An 18,953-nucleotide genomic window follows, 5' to 3' on the forward strand; every position below is an offset into this window, starting at 1 on the left:
TTGCTATTTTATTCCATGTCCCGTGTAAAAATGGCTATACAAAAATTCACCAATTTGGTAAGTTTTATTTTTGAATGCACGCTGATATGACAGCTGTCACATACAATCTAACAAAATTGTTTCGAATTAAGTTAAAGACAACTAAGCACTACTAGGAACCATCATACGGAAAAAAAACAGATGAACTTTTTGGCCAACCCTAATACCTAACAGCAGAATTGCTGGATCATATAGTAGGTGTGTGTTGAACTTTTTAAGAAACTGCTCAACTGTTTTCCAAAGTGCTTGGAACTTAACAATCCCACCAGCAGTGCGTAAGAGTTCCATTTGCTCCATATCCTCACCAGCACTTGGTGTGATCAGTCTTTTTATTTGACATGACCTAATAGACATGTAGTGGTATTTCATTGAGGTTTCACTTTCTTGATTATTCTAAGTAACCTTACAGTCAGTGTTGAAATCACAGAGGGAAAGTCCTCTAACTCTGTTCTTTTCCTTCCTCCTTTCCTCCCTCCCTTCCTTCTTTCCTTTCTTCCTTTCTTTTAGCTCTCTCTCTTTTTAAATTTTGTTCTTTCTGAAACTTGCTTTGGTTATTCTAAGTCCTTTGCATTTTCATATGACTTAAAATTAACTTGTCAGTTTCTACAAAATCTTCCTTGAATCTTGACTGAGATTGCATTGAATCTATAAATGAGTTTGTGGAGAATCGATTTTTTTTTTTAAGATTTTATTTATTTTTAGAGAGGGGAAAGGGAAGGAGATAGAGAGGGAGAGAAACGTCATTGTGTGGTTGCCTCTTGAGCGCCCCCTACTGGGGAACTTGGCCCACAACCCAGGCATGTGCCCCAGCTGGGAATTGAACCAGTGACCCTTTGGTTCTCAGGACGGTACTCAGTCCACTAAGCCACACCAGCCAGGGCAAGAATTGATATCTTAATAAAATTGAGTTTTCCCATGAACATAATATATGATATATCTGTGTATTTATTTAGCTCTTTTAAAATTTCAGCAAAGTTTTGTAATTTTCAGTGCAGATATCTTTAATGTCTTTTGTTAGATTCATTCCTGTGTTTGTTTTTTGTTTCTATTAAATGAAATAAAAAATTATTTTCCAGGTATTTCCTGCAAACATATAAGAATATAATAACTTGGAAAATAACTTATTAGTTCTAGTAATTATTTTGTAGATTCCTCAGAAATTTCTACATAGACAGTCATAACATCTGCAGATAGGGACACCTTTACTTCTCTCTGACCCAGATGCCTTTTATTTCTTTTTCTTGCCTTATTGCTAGGACTGCCAGTACAGTGTTGAATGGAAGTAGTGAAAGCAGTAATCTTTTCCTTTCTTCCAGTCTTAACGGGAAGAAGTTCAGCTTCTCAGTGTTAGGTATCATGTTACCCGTAGGCTCTTTATAGGCGCTGTTTATCAGTTTGAGTGTGTTCTTGTTTGCTGAGAATTTGTATTATGTATATATGTTGGATTTTGTCAAATACCTTATTGCATGTTTTGAAGTGATCATTTTTTTTCTCCTTTATTTTTTTAAAAGGGCAAATTAAGTTGGTTGATTTTCAAGTGCTAAACCAAATCCTATTTTCTCATAACGCATATTCTTTCATTTATTATTGGATTCAGTTTGCTGTTAATTTGTTAAGGATCTTTGCATCTATATCCATGAAAGATATTAATCTTTAGTTTTCTTTCTTTCCTTTGTCTTTGTCCGGTTTTGGTACGTAGGTTAAAGCTGGTGTTATAAAACATATAAACTAGCATCAGAAAATGAGGGTCATTGTTCTGATAAAAGTTTGGCGTTTTCCTTGTCAAATTTTTGCCAGAATTTGCCAGTGGAACTGAATGTGGAGGTTTTTTGGGGGTAGGGGAAGGGTTTTTGACAGTACCTTTGAAATTTTTTGATAATGAATTAAAATTTTTAATGGATATAGCTTCTTCCAGTTCTTTGTGTCAAGTGTCTGTATAGACATCTTACACACTGATGTCTGCTTGTTGGAGGAAGAGATGTAAACTTCATGAGAGAAGGGATGTCCTAGGACTTCTTGACTCTCCTCTGGTGCCCCAGAGTTGTGTCTGGCACAGAGTAAGCATTCTGTAAATATTTGTTGAGGTAATTGGTTTGCTGTTGCTGTGTCTCTGTCCCTTGGCATCTCTGGGAAGCTTTTCTGTCTCCTCCATCCACATGGGGCTGACACAGCTGTGCCATGACAAAGGGAGGTGACTCCTAAGTCAGGCCAACTGGCCCCAGCTGACCACATGCCATGGCCTCCCGTTGTGGATGTTCAGATATCGGGTGATTTGTCCAAAGCCCTGGGAGACAGACACTCTGGGTCAGGGCTTACCAAGAAAAAATAAATTATAACCTTTTTTGTTGTAGTTTTTTAAAAAAATATTAAATTCTGTGGTTGGAATGACTTCTTTTCATTTTTGAAATGTACTTGAAATACCAGAGGAATACAGGAAGCTTGGTCAAAGGCAGGGGGTAAACTGAAGCTTGGAAGGGGGTTTATAGATGAGAAGGGTTATCATTCCTGAAAGGCAGTGACCTTGAGTGACCTACCTACCCAACTGGGAATGTACCCTGAGATCCCCTTTCCTGGATTACTTACAAATGGCAGCCCCCAGCTGAGGACATCAGTCACTTAGGCAGTTAGAAGACAGGCTGATTACTGCAGAAGATCTAGAAAATAACAGAAAACCAGAAGGAAAGGGAAAAAAATCCCTCAATTCTACCTCGTGAAAGGCCAGCTTCCCGTTTTCCAGGCCATGTGTCCTGCCCTTTAAATCAGCCTCCCTCCCTCCCTCTCTCCATCCCTCCACCCTTTATTACACAGTACTGCAATATAAACAGGCCTTTTCATAAATTGTTTGAAACCTTGTATTCCCCTTTGTTGGTTTGTCTGTTTTCTGGCTACACAGCCTGCTGCTTGGTAGCTCGTCAGTGGTTTGCTTAGCTCATCAGTAAAGGCATGTACCAGACTTTGTCCCAAGGTGTTGGCCACCTGGTGAGTCAGCAGATGTGGGTGTTCTTACCTTGGACCACTTTGTTCTGGGATATCTTAGTGCCTAATCAGCTTGACCTTCAGTGGTCAGTAAAGTGCTTGGCTGACCTTGGGCTTCAGAGGGTGCCTATCAACCCCTCCCCTCCCCTCCCTTCCCCTCCCCTTCCCTTGGTACTTGTTACTGTAATGTTACTATAGATGCTCTTGGGTGTAAGCAAATTTAACATCAAACCATCCCGAAGGAAAATGGATATATTATGATAGCATGGTGGGAGCCAGATTTAAGATTGCCAAAGCATTTCTACTCTCCTCCCTCCATCTCCACAATCCACTGCCAGGGTATTTTGAATTACATTTCTTGATCACTGGGATAATGTTAGTTTGAGCTAATGACTTGGAGCTCATTGTTTCCTCTGTGCAGTAGCCAAGAGGGAGATGCAATTAATCCTTTTTGCTGTGGTGTGTTTCTCTAACAAAAAGTGTGCTGGCCCAGCTGGGACACTAGCAGGAGCAGGAGGGGGCCAGCGGAGGGGGAGCACAGCCCTGGGTTGGAGCCTGCAGACTCTGCCTTGGAATTGCTTATTGTGTCTCAGATCTTTGTACATTTTGCACAAAACTCGTAACTCAGCTGTAGCAACTCTCACCCTTCATGCTCCTTCACTTTTTTAAAAGGTGAAGTTCTATATTTACTGTAGTATTTCCTTATATACTATGTTTTTATTAGGATTGCTGCTGTTGTTTTTATTTTAAGATTTTATTTATTTATTTTTAGAGAGGGGAAGGGAGGGAGAAAGAGAGGGAGAGAAACATCAGTGTGTGGTTGCCTCTTGTGCATCTCCTACTGGTACCTGGTCTGCAACCCAGGCAAGTGCCCTGACTGGGAATGGAACCAGCGACCCTTTGGTTCACAGGCCTACACTCAATCCACAGAGCCACACCAGCCAGGGCAGATTGCTGTGGTTTTTTAATGCTTGGTTACAAAGTTGCATAGGTTTTGAGTGGTCTGTCCCAACTAATCCTTTCCCATGAGACTTATTATTTTTATTGTGTCCTTTTATAGATTGTGAAGGTTTGCCGCATTGCCTTATAGCAAAAGCACTTGTAGTATTTTACCTATGCTAAGATTGTTCTTATTTACTTTAAGACAAATAACATGTTTGTTTGAATAAGTACCATACCCCAAACAAACAAAAAACACTCAAAAGTATGAGATCCTACATATCCACACTATTACAGAAACCTGTGGTTCTCAAACACTGGTGGGATAAGGGGGTGGGGAAGTGAGATTGGCCCACCGAGGACTTTGGCAGTTGGAGACATTTGGGGCAGGAGGTGGAAGGTGGGAGGTGGGGAGCATATGCTACTGGTGTGTGTCCAAGGTTGCTGCTCAGCGTCCCTCAATGTTGTGGGGGCAGCAAAGAATTGTTTTGCCCCAAATGTCAATAGTGCCAAGGTCAAAAAACCCTGCTATCGACAAATAGTTTTTTTAGGTGTTTCCTATGAATATCAGTACATACGCTTAAGTTTTACAAACAGTGGGGTCAGTGTTACACATCCTAACTTGTAATCTGCTTTTTAAACTGACCACATTACGGACATCTATGCCCATAAATAGGCAGTCTTATCATCCTTTCAAAGTTGGCTCTAAGGTATACCGTCATATGATTGAGTCATAATTTATCTCACCACTCCCCAGTTTTTGGAGATTTTAGGTTATTTCTAGTGTTCTGCTGTTGGCAACACTAGGTTTTGTTTGTTTGTATTTTGCCTTCTTTGGGCCCAGTTCCTCTTTTCTACCTGCTGTTGCGGAAATCCCTTCTAGGGCACCACCTCCACACCTGGTGCCCTTCCTGGTGATGGTGCCCCTCCCCCCAGGGCCCTCTGCCTCCCAAACCCCTGCTCAAGGTGGGCGCTGATCTGTGTGTAAGGTTTCCCCCCCGTTGAACACACCGCAAAGCCTCATAACGAAGGAAGCTCTGCTGAAATGCTGAATAGATGAGTAACCTCAAATATGGTTTCCATAATTCAGTTTTTGCTACTACTTTTGGCTTCATCTTACTTTTTGTTCCTTTTAAAAAATCTGTTGCCTGATAGATTACATGTGATTTTAACCTCTGACCCAGTTGGCTTTGCTCTGTGCCTGGGCGTCCTGCATTCCTGGTGACCGGTGTCCTCAGGAAGGCTGGCAGGTGGCGCAGAGCCGGTGGAGGCTGCTTGGCTTTGACTGTCTGCTGTGCGCCCCTGAGTGGGTCAGTAGCTATAGTGGTGACCCCCTGTCCCCTTTGGCCCCAAAGCTGCTCTGAAAGGAGGAGAGGTGTGGATTCAGGGAGGAGAGAATCCCATCGGCAGCTCATGCCTGGCCCTCTCTGGGGGTGGGGCAGCAGGCAGGACTGAATGCCTGGAGGTCTGACCTGCATCCTGGGGCTGCTTTTGCACAGGGATCTCCAGAGGCTTGTTTGTGTGTGTCTATTTTTGTGTTTTGTACAGCTCTCCCTGAGGAAGTGCGTTGTCTACGCACATCCAGCTGTTTTGAATAGCCTGGGTCTCAGGGGGCTTCAAGGTAGGGATTCCTTCAGCATTTTGGGCAGCATCTGAACAGCAGGATGTGAGTAACAGGAAGTGACAGAAGTTACTGAGTGTGCCAGATGCTTATTCTCAGCCACCTTTCCAGGCCCTGCGGGCCAGGGAGCTATGTGTGGGAGAGCGTTTCCAGGTTCCTGACCCTCTCCCAGCACTATCCCTGTCTACTTGCCATCAGTGGCTGACCTGCACGGGGCTCACTTGTCACTCTGGCGTCTCTGGTTTGCTTTGGTGGCCCACAGATTCTTGTCCATTAATTTTAAAACTCAGTTTTCGTTTTTGTTGGGTCCCCAGTTCTGGTACATTTTGAACAGTTGGACAATGTCCTGAAAGAGAGATGAGCAGCAGGTAAGAGCTCCTGGTGATGGTAGGTAACATGGGAAGCATGTGGGAAAGAAGGTAAACTGTAAGGATTTAAGAATGAAGGGAGTGGAGAGAATGGTAGATGATCGGGTGCACCTCCAGAGGGGTTGTCTTTTGTATTTCTTACAGGTGGAAGGCTGGGGTTTTTTAAGCTATCTGCTTGGTATATGACTTCACCCACATGCAGGAAACATGCTTTAGTCCCTGCCTGGCCTGATAGAAAGACCTCAGGCCAGGTAAGCTTCTCTGATGAATTTCTATTGCCTGAGCTTTGTCACAGGACAAATTTCACCCCAGATCCCCAAAACAAGCACTGTGGAGCCTGGAAGTCACCTGCCCAGGTGGAGTGCTTGCTCCTTATTCATACTGCTGTAGATGTGGATGATCTGCATCCTTAGTGTTGGGGCAGTGCGTTAGGCAGGTGCTGACTAGATGTTCACATGGGCTGCTCAGTTCCTCCGAGTCCAGGTGTCTGCGCTGGCTCTGCCATCCCACTGCAGGAACAGTTGGGGAGCCAACCATTTGCTCTCATGTGTCATCTCCTGTGCTCTGACCTGTGCTGGGCCTGGGGACAGCAGGTTACAGCTCCCATTGCTAGCAGCAAGAACGGCCTGTCTCCCTCACCCTCAGAGCGACCCGAGGGGCAGGCGCTGTTACCCATTTTTCAGGTGAAGGAGCTGAGGCCTAGAGAGGCTAGTCATTTGCACCAGCGGCTCAGTCTGTTGTAACCGTTGTGCAGTACTGCCTCCTGTGCCACATACTGGTAACCCTCACTGAGACTTACTGAGCTGGCTTGTCCTTTGAGCTGTGTGACATGCATCACTGTGTGCTTTGAGGGTCCTCAAAAGCTTCCAGAGTTTGATGTCAGCTTCCAGTGGCCGCCACCTTAATGATTCATGGAAGAGGGGTTGTGTTCGGATAGGTTTTTTTGTTGGTCTCTAAAGCTTCCTTGTGAGCAGTCCCGCCAGTACCTCCCTCTTCTCCTTCGTATAAAGCATCCCTCTTAGTTTCACACCCTCAGCCAGCTCTTCAGGATGAAGGACTCTACTCCAGGGTGAGACATTTGAGAGGCAGATTAGGCACAGTTGTGTCTGCCGGAACTGAAGGGCAGCCTGTGGAGCCTGTGGGTGTTTAGTGGCCACAGGAGTGCCTGGAGGGCCGTGTGTGTGCAGGCATGAAGACCAGCTGCGCTCCGAGATTGCCCCTGCCAACAGCCTCTGTCTGCAGGCATGGCCTCAGGCTGGCCCTTTCCCTTTCAGAAGGCTGAACTCTAAAGGCAAGGCAAACTATAAATTTATATGGTATAGTAAAGTCTCTATACTATTTGTGTGTATAAATAAATACATAAATACAATAAACTATAAATACAAGACATACCATGTGTGTCTCCAGCTCTGGCTTCTGTATTTTAGCATATATTTGTGCCAAAACACTTACAATTTTATTTATTTTTTATCCTCACCTGAGGACATTTTTTTCACTGCTTTCAGAGGGAGAGGAAAGGGGAGGTAGGGAGCGGGGTTGGGGGTGGGGGAGAGAGAATGAATCCTCAGCATGAGAGAGAAACATCAATCGCCCCGACAGGGGATCTAGCCTGTGATCTGGGATTGTGCCTTGACTGGGAATCGAACCCTTGACCCTTCAGACTACAGAACAATGCTCCAACTAACTGAGCCACACTGGCCAGGGCTAGAACATTTAAAAATTTAGAAACCATTAACTATTTCAGGCATTCAAAAATTAACATAATGAACAACTATGCACATTTCCAAGCCGGAGAAAGAAACATTCTGAATAAGCTTAGAGTCCTTTGTCTTCCCTTTCCTACCTTGGTGCCTGCCCTCCCTGCCCAGGGGCTATCCCTGTGCTGAGTTTGTTGTCTATTATTTGATGGCATGTTTTTAATACTTTCATTACTCATGTGTAGGTAGAAACAGTATGTAGTATTATTTAGCCAGCTTTAAAATTTTGAATAAATGGTGCAACTTGCTTTTTTCACCCAGCATTGTATTTCTGAGACTTACCCATTTGGCTGTATCTACCTTTAGTTAAGTGGTTCAAGGTTTAAAACAACTGATTCCTGGTCCCTAGATGAAATCAGAACTTCTGGGGAATGGGGAGTGGGATGTAAACCTCAGGACTCTTTATAAGTGCAGCCCAAGTTGAGAACCTCAGCGCTCAACTGTTAGTTTTTGTGGCGTATGTATAAAGTGTGCCGCTGTCGATGTGTGTGTCCCCAGGTTCCATGGGGACACGGGCGCGAGCTGCACTGGAGGGTGTTTCTGAGGGTGCACTTGCCAGGTGTGCACATCCTCAGCTGGACGAGAGAGCCAGACTGCTCTCCAGAACTTGACTTTAGAAACCACCCGCAGCAGTGGGGACTTGGGCGTGACCTCGTTTCTTGTTTGAGTGCAGCCAAGCTGGATGGCGAGGTGAGGCCCTCATGGGTGAGATACGGCATGTGGGCATGAGGCCCTGGCCGGTGTGCCTCAGTTGGTTGGAGCATTGCCCTCTACACTGAAAGGTCACCTGTTGGATTCCTAGTCAGGGCACTTACATGAGTTGCAGTTTCAAGGCAGCTGATCAATGTTTCTTTCACATTGATGTTTCTTTCTTTCTCCCTCCCTCCCCCCTGCCCTGTTTAAAAAAAAAAAAACATCAGTGAACATGTCCTCGAATGAGAATTTTAAAAAAAGACATTGGACATGGGCATGATTCGGATAGACACCTCAGTCTCAACATGTCCGGAATTGAACCACCGATCCCCACCCCCCGCTGCCGAGCCTGTTCACAGCCTTCCCGTCCTGTCCCAGGTCCCAGGAGGGCGGCCTCTCCTCCAGCTGTTCAGGGGGGGGTCAGTCAGTCTGTCAGGAGACCCTGCTGCTCTTGTGACACTTTAGAGTGCACCCCACTTTCATCTCTTGATGGGATCCCAGAGCTTCCTCCCTAAGGCTTTCCTGACTTCCATCCTGGCCCCTACACCGTTTTCAAGAAAGCGACCATGGATGTTTTTAAACCTAAGTCAGACAGCAGCCTTCTGCTCCAAAGCTCCATGGCTCCCATCCCACTCAGACTAAGAGCCCCTATTCCTGTGGGTGCTGCAGGGCGCTCTGTGGCCGCCCCAGGCTCGCTCCTGCTGCAGGCCCTTGCCCAGCTCTTCTCTGCTGAGCCCTTCCAGCCCTTCCCAGGGAGGCCTACCTTGGCCCTGACCTCCTTTTTCTGATCTTTTTTTTCAGACTTATTACCAGCTACTACTCTCCATGCTATGTAATTTACTTCTTTATTATGTTATTTATTTCCTGTCTGTATTTGAGCAGAGATCTTGTCTGTCTGTTGAAATGAAATTTTTCCTGAGACGACAGGAGGACTTCGGAGCCTGAAGGTGGTGAGGGTTGAGTGTGGGAGAGGAAGTGAGGTTGAGGGTAGGCCTTCCAGCGGGGGCAGGGGGATCAGCATGAGGACACGTCTAGATGTGTGAGCAGGACCTCAGAGGGGTCTGTTGGGTGGGCAGTGGGATCTGTGGGTCTGGAGCTGACGGGGGAGAGGCTCTTGTCTTGGTTGCTCCCAGAATGCACTGGCTGTTGGAGGGACGCTCCGGCCCACCCACTGAGGAAGTGCAGTACGCTGTGTGGGTGGACCCAGGGTTCACAGGTGCTGTGGGGCACAGCTTCACTGGTTCCTCAGGCGCTGTCATGTGTAGAAACGAGTCCCGCCATTTCTGGGCTCTGTCCTGTGCAGGCTTGAGCACCAGGCTGCGTGTCATGGGGGGACAGCCCTGTGGCCCTCCTGTGTACTCACTCGGACTTGGGCCTACGGAGAGAATTTGGTTTTCTCTAAGGATGTGTGCCAAAGGTGTGTCGCATACTGTTTTCTTGGCAAGTCAGGTGTTTCATGAGCTCGCACTGCCCATTTAATGAGATAAGATTACACTTTCAATTTGTGCTGAGACCACAGATGCCCTTGTCCTTAAGAAATAGAGCATTGTTCCGGAATTACTCCCTGTTTTCCTCATCTAAACGTTAGATGTGGGAAAATGTTGTTTGTTAATGTAGTTACTTATTTTTAATTAAACCTTTTATTTGGAGAGCATTGTAGATTTACACAGACTTGAAATAATACAAAGACCTTTTGGGTCCTTTGCTCAGTTCCCCTAGTGGTAACACCTTGCAGAACACAGCACAGCAGCGCAGCTGGGATGTCGGCACAGATGTGGTCGGGATCCAGTGTTTCCATTTCCACCAGGGTCCTCTGGTTTCCTGTCATAGCCACGCCCAGTCCCCGCCTGAACCCTGGCAACCACTGACCTGTCATCTCTGTAATTCTGTCATCTCAGGGGCGTTCATGGGATGGCACCTCATGTAACCTCTAGGGATTGGCGCCCGTCACTTGACATAACTGCAGGGAGGGCCCTGCGGGTCCTGTGTCACAGCTCTCTCTGTTACTGAGTTGTGGTCCGCGGACTGGGCGTACCACCGACTGTTTAATCATTCACCCTGAAGGACATGCAGGCTGCTTCCAGTTTGGGGTGATTATGGATGAAGCTGTTACAGACATATGTGGACAGGCTTTTGTGTGAACGTAAGTCTTCATTTCTTTGGGATAGATGCCCAAGTCTGTTTTTGCTGGGTTGTTTCATAGTTGCATGTTTGGTTTTTAAAGAAATTGCCAAACTGTTTTGCAGAGTGGCTGTGCCACTTTACATTCTCGCCAACGATGTGAGCCAGTTTCTCCTTGTGCTCTTTTTATTTTAAGCATCTAGTATGTGTATAGTAATGTTGCATTGTGATTTCATTTTAATCAGCATTCCCTTAATGGATAATTACGTTGAATATCTTTTCTTGTGCGTATTTGCCTCAGCACACCCTCTGACACCATAGGGTCAGAGATGACTGGCTCTGCTTGGCCAGCTGTGGACAGCACCCGGGGTGCTGGAGCTCCCAGTTACCGTCTGGCGGGGTTGGCGTGGGGGCTGTGGTGCTTTCGTGGTGTTTGGCTGGAGCAGAGTGGTTATTGGATGCTGTACTGCTATTGATTTGTGTCTTGCTCCTGTCCTGGTCATGTGGCTAGAGAGAGTAGGTTTTGGGGGGGTTTAAAATTTTTTCTGTGTCCATTGATGTTTCTGGCTGTGGCTTCTTCAGCTCCACATCTGGGATGTCTGGGACAAACAGAGAACCCAGGGAACTCAGCACTGGGTCATTCCTTGGCCCCAAAGTCCCTAGTCTGTCTGCCCTCTTCTCTGTACCCTTCAGTCTGCTCATGTTTGTTTCCAATCTAATATCCAGGGTTTTAGTTGTACTTAGCCAGAGAAGTACGGAAAAGTGCGTCTAACCGTCTTCCCAGAAGCAGAAGTCTGCTGCTTACTTTTACACTTGTTTGGATCCATGAAATCTGACGAGACTGTCTGAGGAGCTCCTGTCCGGGCGGCACATCCTCAGTGCTCGGCGTGGCCTGTGTCCCGTCCCAGGCTCAGGGCCTCACAGTTATTACTGCTGAGGCTGTTTGGTTTGGCCGTGGCTCCAGCATGACAGAGTTTTCAGGGTCTTGGTCTTCTGTCATTTAAGATCTCATTTACACATGAAGGGCACATCCGGATCTGTGGTTAGGAACCTCTGGACAGGGGGACATTGCTGGTGAGTCATGAACTGCCCCATCAGCGTCCTTCAGGTCTGATTCCATCGACCTCTGGAATTCTTGGGAAACCTGGTCTGAGTGGGAGGGGCGGCGGTCAGATGACTCAGTGAGATGTCCACATCGTCCTTGCACTGGTCCTCCAAGCCCATGTTCCTGCCAGAAAGCAAGTGGCTCGTTCGGAGTGAACCTGGGAGAGCTCCTTGGGAGTGCCGGCCCCTCCCCTCCTTTGGCCCCACTTTCCTGGCATTGTTCACACAGCAATCTTTCGGGAATCCAGGTGGGAAGCTCATGTGGCTGGGTGCGGTGGGAGGGGTCAGGAGCCTGGCCTAGAGCCTACCTGCCTGGTGTCCGGTCCCCTACTTCATTAGCTGTGGGGCTTTGGGCAGGGCACTTGGTGGGCCTCAGTTTCCTCTCAATATCTACTTAGGTAGGTTGCAGAGAAGATACAACAAGCAAGTGCATGTAAATACCTAGAAATTTTCCAAGACTACTGAGTGCCCCACCATGGTGGCTGCCACCATGTCTAAGACCCTCCTGTTGCTGTCCCTGTCCTGTCAGCTAGTATGTTTGTAATTCAGGAGTCTATGTTCTCGTCCACCTAAATGTCACATCTGCACGTCTCTAGCAGGGCTCCTTTTTCTCCTTGATTTCTCAGACATCTCTGCTTGTCGCTGATTAACCCTCTTGCTAATTCTTCCCAGGGCCTTGGAAGGTCTGGCTTGGGTCTCAGAGATTCATGTGGGGTATCTAAGTATGTAGGTTTTTTCTTATCTTTCCTGGAAGGTCATTGTTTTGAAAGGATGGAGGCAAAAGTTCTTATTTCAAATAGAACTTTTAAAGCTCTTTTTTTGGTCTTTAGCATATATTCTAAACCTAAGACTTTAAAAAATAATAATTATTTCTTGAATAGACAATTCATGTACATGGCACAGAATGCAAAAGGATAAAAAGATGTAAGTAAATTCTCCCGCCCCTCAGAGGTGACCAGTATTACTCTCATACCCCCATACTATCCCTGCAGTTTGCTGTGAGCACTGAACCACGCATCTTACAGGGTGTCCCTGTGAGTGTGGGAGGACAGAGCGGCTTCATCTGCCTAGTGGCCGTGTGATGCTCCACTGTGGGAGTGCGCTGTAATTTATGCAGCCTACCGGTCTTGTCTCCATCCCGTGGTCTCCAGTCCTTTGTCTGTACCATGAATGTTGCTGTGAAAACCGTGTCTGTGCTGCACGTCACTTCTCAGGAGAGATGTTGGTGGGGTAAATCCATAGAAGCACTGATGCTAAGACAGAGGTTTGTAGTTTAAAGTGTGCTCGGCCTCACCCAGTGTTCCGTGGGAGTTGGATTAATTCATAGCCCCAGAGTACACTAGCGTGTTACCAAACTATTGATCTCTACCTGGGAGGGAAAAAGGTGTCTCATAATTTTAATTTGCATTTATTTTGTGAGTAAGTGTGAATACTTTTCATAGGTTTAAGATCCATTTCTAACACTTTAATATTTCATTTCTAACACTTTTTAAAAACAGAGCTCTGCCAGTCTCTCATAGTCTTCATATGCTTCCATCACCCTTGGCCTCGGCGTTGTGAAAGTCATCACTTTGCTACTGCTGTCTTCAGGGTGGGGCCAGGGTGGGGAGGCTCATGCTCATCGCCCTGGAGGGCCCCCGCGGTGCAACTGTGTTCCAGCTCGTCCGCCAGACTGGTGTCCGGGTTTGGGCTGTGTGCGTGCAAGCCTGTGAAGGGCAGGGCTGCTGTCCTGGTGCGGGTGGCACGTTTGCTTTTCTGCCGGGATGTGGGTGGGGGTCCTGAGCCACAGGGGGTACAGCATCACCTTTACTGGTCTCCCCAGCAGTTGCACCAAGCTGCCTCCCGCCAGCAGTACAGGAGGGTGCGAGTTGTGCCGCATGCTCCCCGCACTGGGCACCTCTGTCCTTTCAGTTCTGCCGCAGTGAACGGCGGACACGCTGGGTTCCAGTTTCCACCTTTCAGCTGCCTCCTGAAGTTGAGCACCTTACTGGCCATTTGTGAAATAATGCATTGTTCAAGTCTTTTGTTCATTTCTCTTAGTTCTGCTTTTTTTTTTTTCTTACTGATTTTTAAGGTCCTTTAACCTCAGAAAATTCCAGCAAGAGTCTAAGAATTTAGTCTGTTTACTGCTCCTCTGGCTTGTCTCAGCTTCTACCATTTCTTTGTTTTCCTTCCTTTTTCACTTCACTCTGTCTCTGGTCCTCCCGGTCACACGGTCGGGCATGTGCTTTCTCTCGCATTTGTGGGTTTCCACGCAGCGGTCTTGCTCAGGGGTGCGACTCTACCCCTTCCCTCGATAACGAGTCTGCTTATCTCAGCCCTGGGCCCTGGCCCGCCCAGCCTGATGCCGCTCATCTGTCCTGTCCTGTTCATGCTGTTCCCTGCTTTTCATTTGCGTTTGATTTTTAAGTCGATCCAGTTTTGTGAGCTGTTTCTTACCTTACAAATTTGCTTGGAAAATAAAGACCAAAAAATTGTATGGTCTCCAAAGCTTTTTCTGTGTGAAGGCTTGATTTTGGGATAGTTCTAGATTGTTTCTTCATTCTTGGTTTCTAGCAGAGGCAATCCAGACAGAGGCACACTCTTATTACTGTAGTTTGCCATGCATAATATACACCCATGTTTTGTGCGCATTATACATGGGATTATTCTACCTGTTATTATACCCGTGGTGTATAATCATTGTACACAGCAAAATAACGGTGTTCCTGAGAGCGTCCCTTCTGAACCCTGCCTTCTTTTTGTTTTGTGAACTTGGTGAGCGGCCACGAGGGAGTAACCTGAAGGTGTCCTCCAGCACCTGCTTCTCGCCTCTGTCCTGTCCTGACTCCTCTGTCTCCAAATAAAGGGACTGAACAGGGAGCCCTGTCCAGGACATGTCTCTTAGAAAGCCTCCTGCTTTCTTCCTGAGAAGGACCCCCAGCTTCACTGGTCTCACCCGTGGGCCCCAGGGTGTGTAGGATTGCTGCCTGTGTCCGGGAGGCTTCCCCTGGGTTGGGAGGCTGCTGGGGAGCTCTGGAGACCCAGGGAAGGGGAAGCCATCCAAGGTGATGGAGTCATGTCTGGCCTGTGGGCGGCTGAGAAATGTGGATTCTGTCTTGGGTGGCAGAGTGTGATCGGAGAGAGGCAGAGACTGGTTTTTATTTGGTGGGTGGGAGTCTTCTGCGACGATTCTCATGCTCTGAGAGGTGGACTCTTGATACCAGGAGAGTTTCAGGAAGGTGACGTCCGCAGGGAAGAGGGTGCAGTGGTGCTGAGAGTGACTGGGGCAGCGGGTGGAGCACTTACACGTGAGGTGCTGTTCTCAGCATCTCCCGGGGCCCCTCTTGTAACCCGCCGCCACGCTGGCATGGGGCCTCACCGTTAGTAGTAGCCCTTGTTCTCAGATGAGCAAATGGAGGCACAGGGAGGGGAGGCCGCTGCGCCAGCTCGCACGGCTTGTCAGGGCTGCGGACCCAGGGATGTCTGCTGAACACTGTGTTGGGCCCTATGCTTTGTTCTGTCCACATTTGGTTCCATTCGGTCTCATAACAGCCCTGTCAGGTAGTTTTTGTCCTCCCTCTTTCCCAGCGGAGAAACAAAGATGGCCCACCCACGTCTCCCAGCCTGGCAGTGGGGCTTAGCCCCAAGTCTGTCTGAGGCTTCAGACAGGCACCAGTGCTTCTGAAAAAGCTGAACACCAGGTTCTTAAGCATTTATCTGTTGGTCCGTGTTTCAGTCCCTGTAAATAACTGTACAGATTGAGGAAATGACACCGTTTATTGTTTGTTTCAGTAACTCACCATCTTCAAAGGTAACAGTTTTGTCTATAACTTGCTGCCCAGTGGTGCCCAGTGCCCACGAACCCAGTAAACCCCCTCCTTTCTTTGGCACGTGGAGATGGAGGGCCCAGAGCTCCATCTGCTGAGTTCTGGAATAATGTGGACTCTTCATCTTGTACAGGTTGTCATGGGAGTAGTAGAAACAAGACCTAAAATAGAACAGGACGTGAAAAATCGCATTGTTCTCTTCTGTAAGTGTTTTATTGCTTAACTCCTAAAATAGTCCCCAAGTTATGCAAAATAAAGTATAGTATCTTTCTGAAATTATTATGCTGATAAAAATGTTCAAATATTAACACTCACCCCGGAGTGAATAAAAAGAAGTGCTTGTTGGGATTTGGTACTGATGAGACACCCTTAAGCACTGACCCAGCCATTGCCCATCGCCCAGCCCTCCTGTGGCCTGCCCCGACCGCCCTCCAAAGCACCCAGCAGCTCCAGGCACACGACCCACTTTTTCCTCACAGCACATGTCAGTGTCTGAAAGTTCTCGTTTGCCTGTCTCCCCAGGCAGAGAGAGCTCTGTGTGGGTAGGAACCCTGGCCTGTTGTGGTCTTTGAGTGGACGGACACTCAGTAAGCGTTTGCTGGGTGGAAGGATGGGTGTGTTCAGTGCTGAGGTGTTGACTATTTGCGGTGCTCTTGGGGCATCTGAGAGTGGCTCTCACCTCCCACCTCCCTCTGGAGGGCTCCCACTTCTCCAGTCTTCTATTTTCTATTTTCCAGTCTCCCCTCACCTTACACTCTCTTTGCCTCTTTCCACAACCCAGCCTGGCCCCCTGCATGTAGTTATGCCAGTTACCCTGGTTACGTGAAAGAGTGAACAGCCCCGTGGTTTGTGACCCAGTTCTCATTATCCCCTTCCGTGATTAAAAGCTCTGTAGGTGGTTTATGGAGAAATCACAGAAGAGGCCATCTATAAAACACTGTTTTTATATTTTCTGAGCCAGAAACATGATCACCTTATCATTAAATTGGGTGTTCCTAAATTGAGTCTTCCTAATATAAATTAAAGCTGTAAGATGGGCAGAAATCCAAAGTTAAATAACAAATGTTACTGGTGAATCCCTGGGGAAGCTTCATTTTCCTGACACTGCTGGTGGGACTGTAAAACGGCACCGCCCCTGGGGAGGGGCACCTGACAGCAGCTAGCAGTTACGTGTGCATTTACGCTGTCAGGGCCGTGCTGGGAATGTATCCCCCAAACATGTGGGTAAGCGCACAGACCCATGCAAAGGCTCTAACACTGCTGTGCCATTTACTGCACCAAAGGCTTTTCGACAACGTAATGTCCGTAATGTCCGTTAGCAGGGAACGGTCGCATAGACGCGGCGCTTCCCCAGTGCAGGCCCCTGGGCAGCTGCGGGAAGCGTGAGGGACCAGCACCCGCTGCTGAGGGGCGAGGGCTAGGACATGGGTTCAGAGGGAGGAAGAACAGAGGTGGTGAAGTGTCTGGGGAGCGCTCCTGTTTTGAAAGGGGGAATATGAAAATATACTTGTATTAGCTAACATCTTAAAGATGGAAGGGTAAACTGTAGTTCTATTTATTTTTTAGGGCTACCTTTGGGGGAGGCAGGGACCAGGATGGAGGGGACAGACCGAGAGCCAGACTTTGGCATGTACCCTGCTTTGTAGATTTGACTTTGGAACCGTGTAGATGCTTTACATCACTATAAACCAAAGTTAAGTAAGATGTCATAACCTAAAAATGTTGATAGACATGGTCAGTTTTTTCTAAAAAGTTTGTATCCTCTTTGCCTCCCGTCAGTACTTGAGGAGAGCTCTCTTCTCCTGTGTCTTTGTCAACACCGAACTGTCATCTTTTAACACTTTGCTGTTCTGTTGGGTAAAAAATGATTTATTTTCATTTGTGTCCCTGATGACTAGAGTGGTTAAGCATCTTTTTATCTGTGTATTAGCCATTTTGTATTTTCTCTCAAATGTAAATTTATGCCTTTTTTCTAGAAGAAGAATATCTTCTGTTGATTTATAAGAACTTTTTATATGTCATGGATGTAGTTTTGTTTTGATTTGTCGATTATTACGAGGTTCGCCACCTCGTTTCCAGTTGAGTCAGTTGCTCAGGCCCTGCACGCAGTGGGTGGTTGCCGTCCTTGTCGGACGTCGAAAGGTTTTGCACATGAACCTCGACGCGTGGCACATGTGAAGTGCTCACGGTGTCCTTAGGGTGACCTGGACCAGACTCTCCCTAGCCCGCGTCTGTGCTGGAGCAATCCCAGCTGTGTTCCGTCCTGTAAAATGTCGCCTGTGGCTTACTGCGGTGTCCGAGTAGTGAGTAGTTCACACACGTCCGCATGAGTTCTTTCTGGCGAATGTACAAACTGAATTTGATTGTCTTTTGGTTTGAGATTGTTCCTGGTCTTTAGTGTTCTGTTCACTAAAATATCTGAATTAAACAGTTATTCTTCATTAAAATATGTACAGTGGAAGTCGGTTTTAAAGGCGACTGAATGGTGTTAGTGTTTGTACTCAGTTCACGGATGTGCTGACTACGCTCCTGCCTCTAGGTCATCACTCCGTGCAGGAAACTCATCTTGTGTGCGGACAACAGGAAAGAAATGGAAGACTGGATTGCAGCTCTGAAGACTGTCCAGAATCGGGAACATTTTGAGGTAGAAAAGTCTTCTTGTTGCACTTTTCTTAATATTCTGCCCTCTGAGTACCTCTCGTGTGTGGGTCGGACAGTTCTGGAAATCACTTTCTCAGTATGCTCCTTGTAAATTAAGGTCGCCCCATCCTGCTGTGACCCTGCCTTTTGTAACCCCTCCTCCTCTCCTCCTCTGGACACTTGATTGAACCCTGCTCTAAGAATGTCAGAGGTTCCCCTTACCTTTGCCGTCTTTATGTCCTTCCTGCAGCCGACCCAGTACAGCATGGACCACTTCTCCGGGATGCACAACTGGTACGCCTGTTCCCACGCGAGGCCGACCTACTGCAACGTGTGTCGTGAGGCTCTGTCTGGGGTCACGTCCCACGGACTGTCCTGTGAAGGTGCCAACCATGTGTTACTCTGCTGGGAAAGGTGTCCTGACCCTGGAGGTTCAAACATAGTCACCTCAAATCTGTCAGGAGTCAAGTGATTTCCCCGTGATTATTTATTGTACCTACCAAGGAGTCTTTGATAAATTGTTTTCTATGGTAATGGAGCCAAGGAGAGAGGGGAAGTGATAATGAGGAGACACGGAGAGGAAACATGGAGGACATGGAAGGAAGAGAGCTGAAACTGTCGGTCAGCCCAGTGCAGCTGTGCCCCCTGTGGGTGACACGGGCTGTGGATAGATGTGCTGTTGTCTTCCAGAGCAGGAGGGCAGGAGCGGAGAGAGGTGAACGGTGGCCCTTGGGCCAGGTTCCACCTGTCGCCTGTGTTTTAGTGGCCTGGAAATTAAGAATGTTTTTACACTTTTACACGGTAAAAAATCAAGACGACGACTATTTTGTGACACATAAAATCATGTGAAATGGACATTTTGGTGTCCATACATGAAACATGGTCC

The 18,953-nt window shown here is 47.3% G+C and overlaps 1 protein-coding gene across 7 annotated transcripts in view; it reads left to right on the forward strand.

The window, feature by feature from the left end:
* Positions 1-18,953, forward strand: part of DGKD (diacylglycerol kinase delta) — a 97,904-nt gene that overhangs the window by 46,686 nt on the left and 32,265 nt on the right. For 5 of the 7 annotated variants that reach the window (XM_053919223.2, XM_053919225.2, XM_053919224.2 and 2 more), the window contains 2 exons: positions 17,967-18,071; positions 18,318-18,450. In XM_053919223.2, coding sequence (XP_053775198.1) covers positions 17,967-18,071; positions 18,318-18,450 — 238 coding nt within the window. Of the gene's footprint in view, positions 1-10,350; positions 10,537-11,834; positions 11,867-17,966; positions 18,072-18,317; positions 18,451-18,953 lie in introns of those variants that run through there. The other 2 variants (XM_053919227.2, XM_053919228.2) reach the window with 2 other exon arrangements.

The sequence above is a fragment of the Desmodus rotundus genome, chromosome 2 (genome assembly GCF_022682495.2).
Source record: "Desmodus rotundus isolate HL8 chromosome 2, HLdesRot8A.1, whole genome shotgun sequence".
In the NCBI taxonomy this organism is placed as follows: Eukaryota; Metazoa; Chordata; class Mammalia; order Chiroptera; family Phyllostomidae; genus Desmodus; species Desmodus rotundus.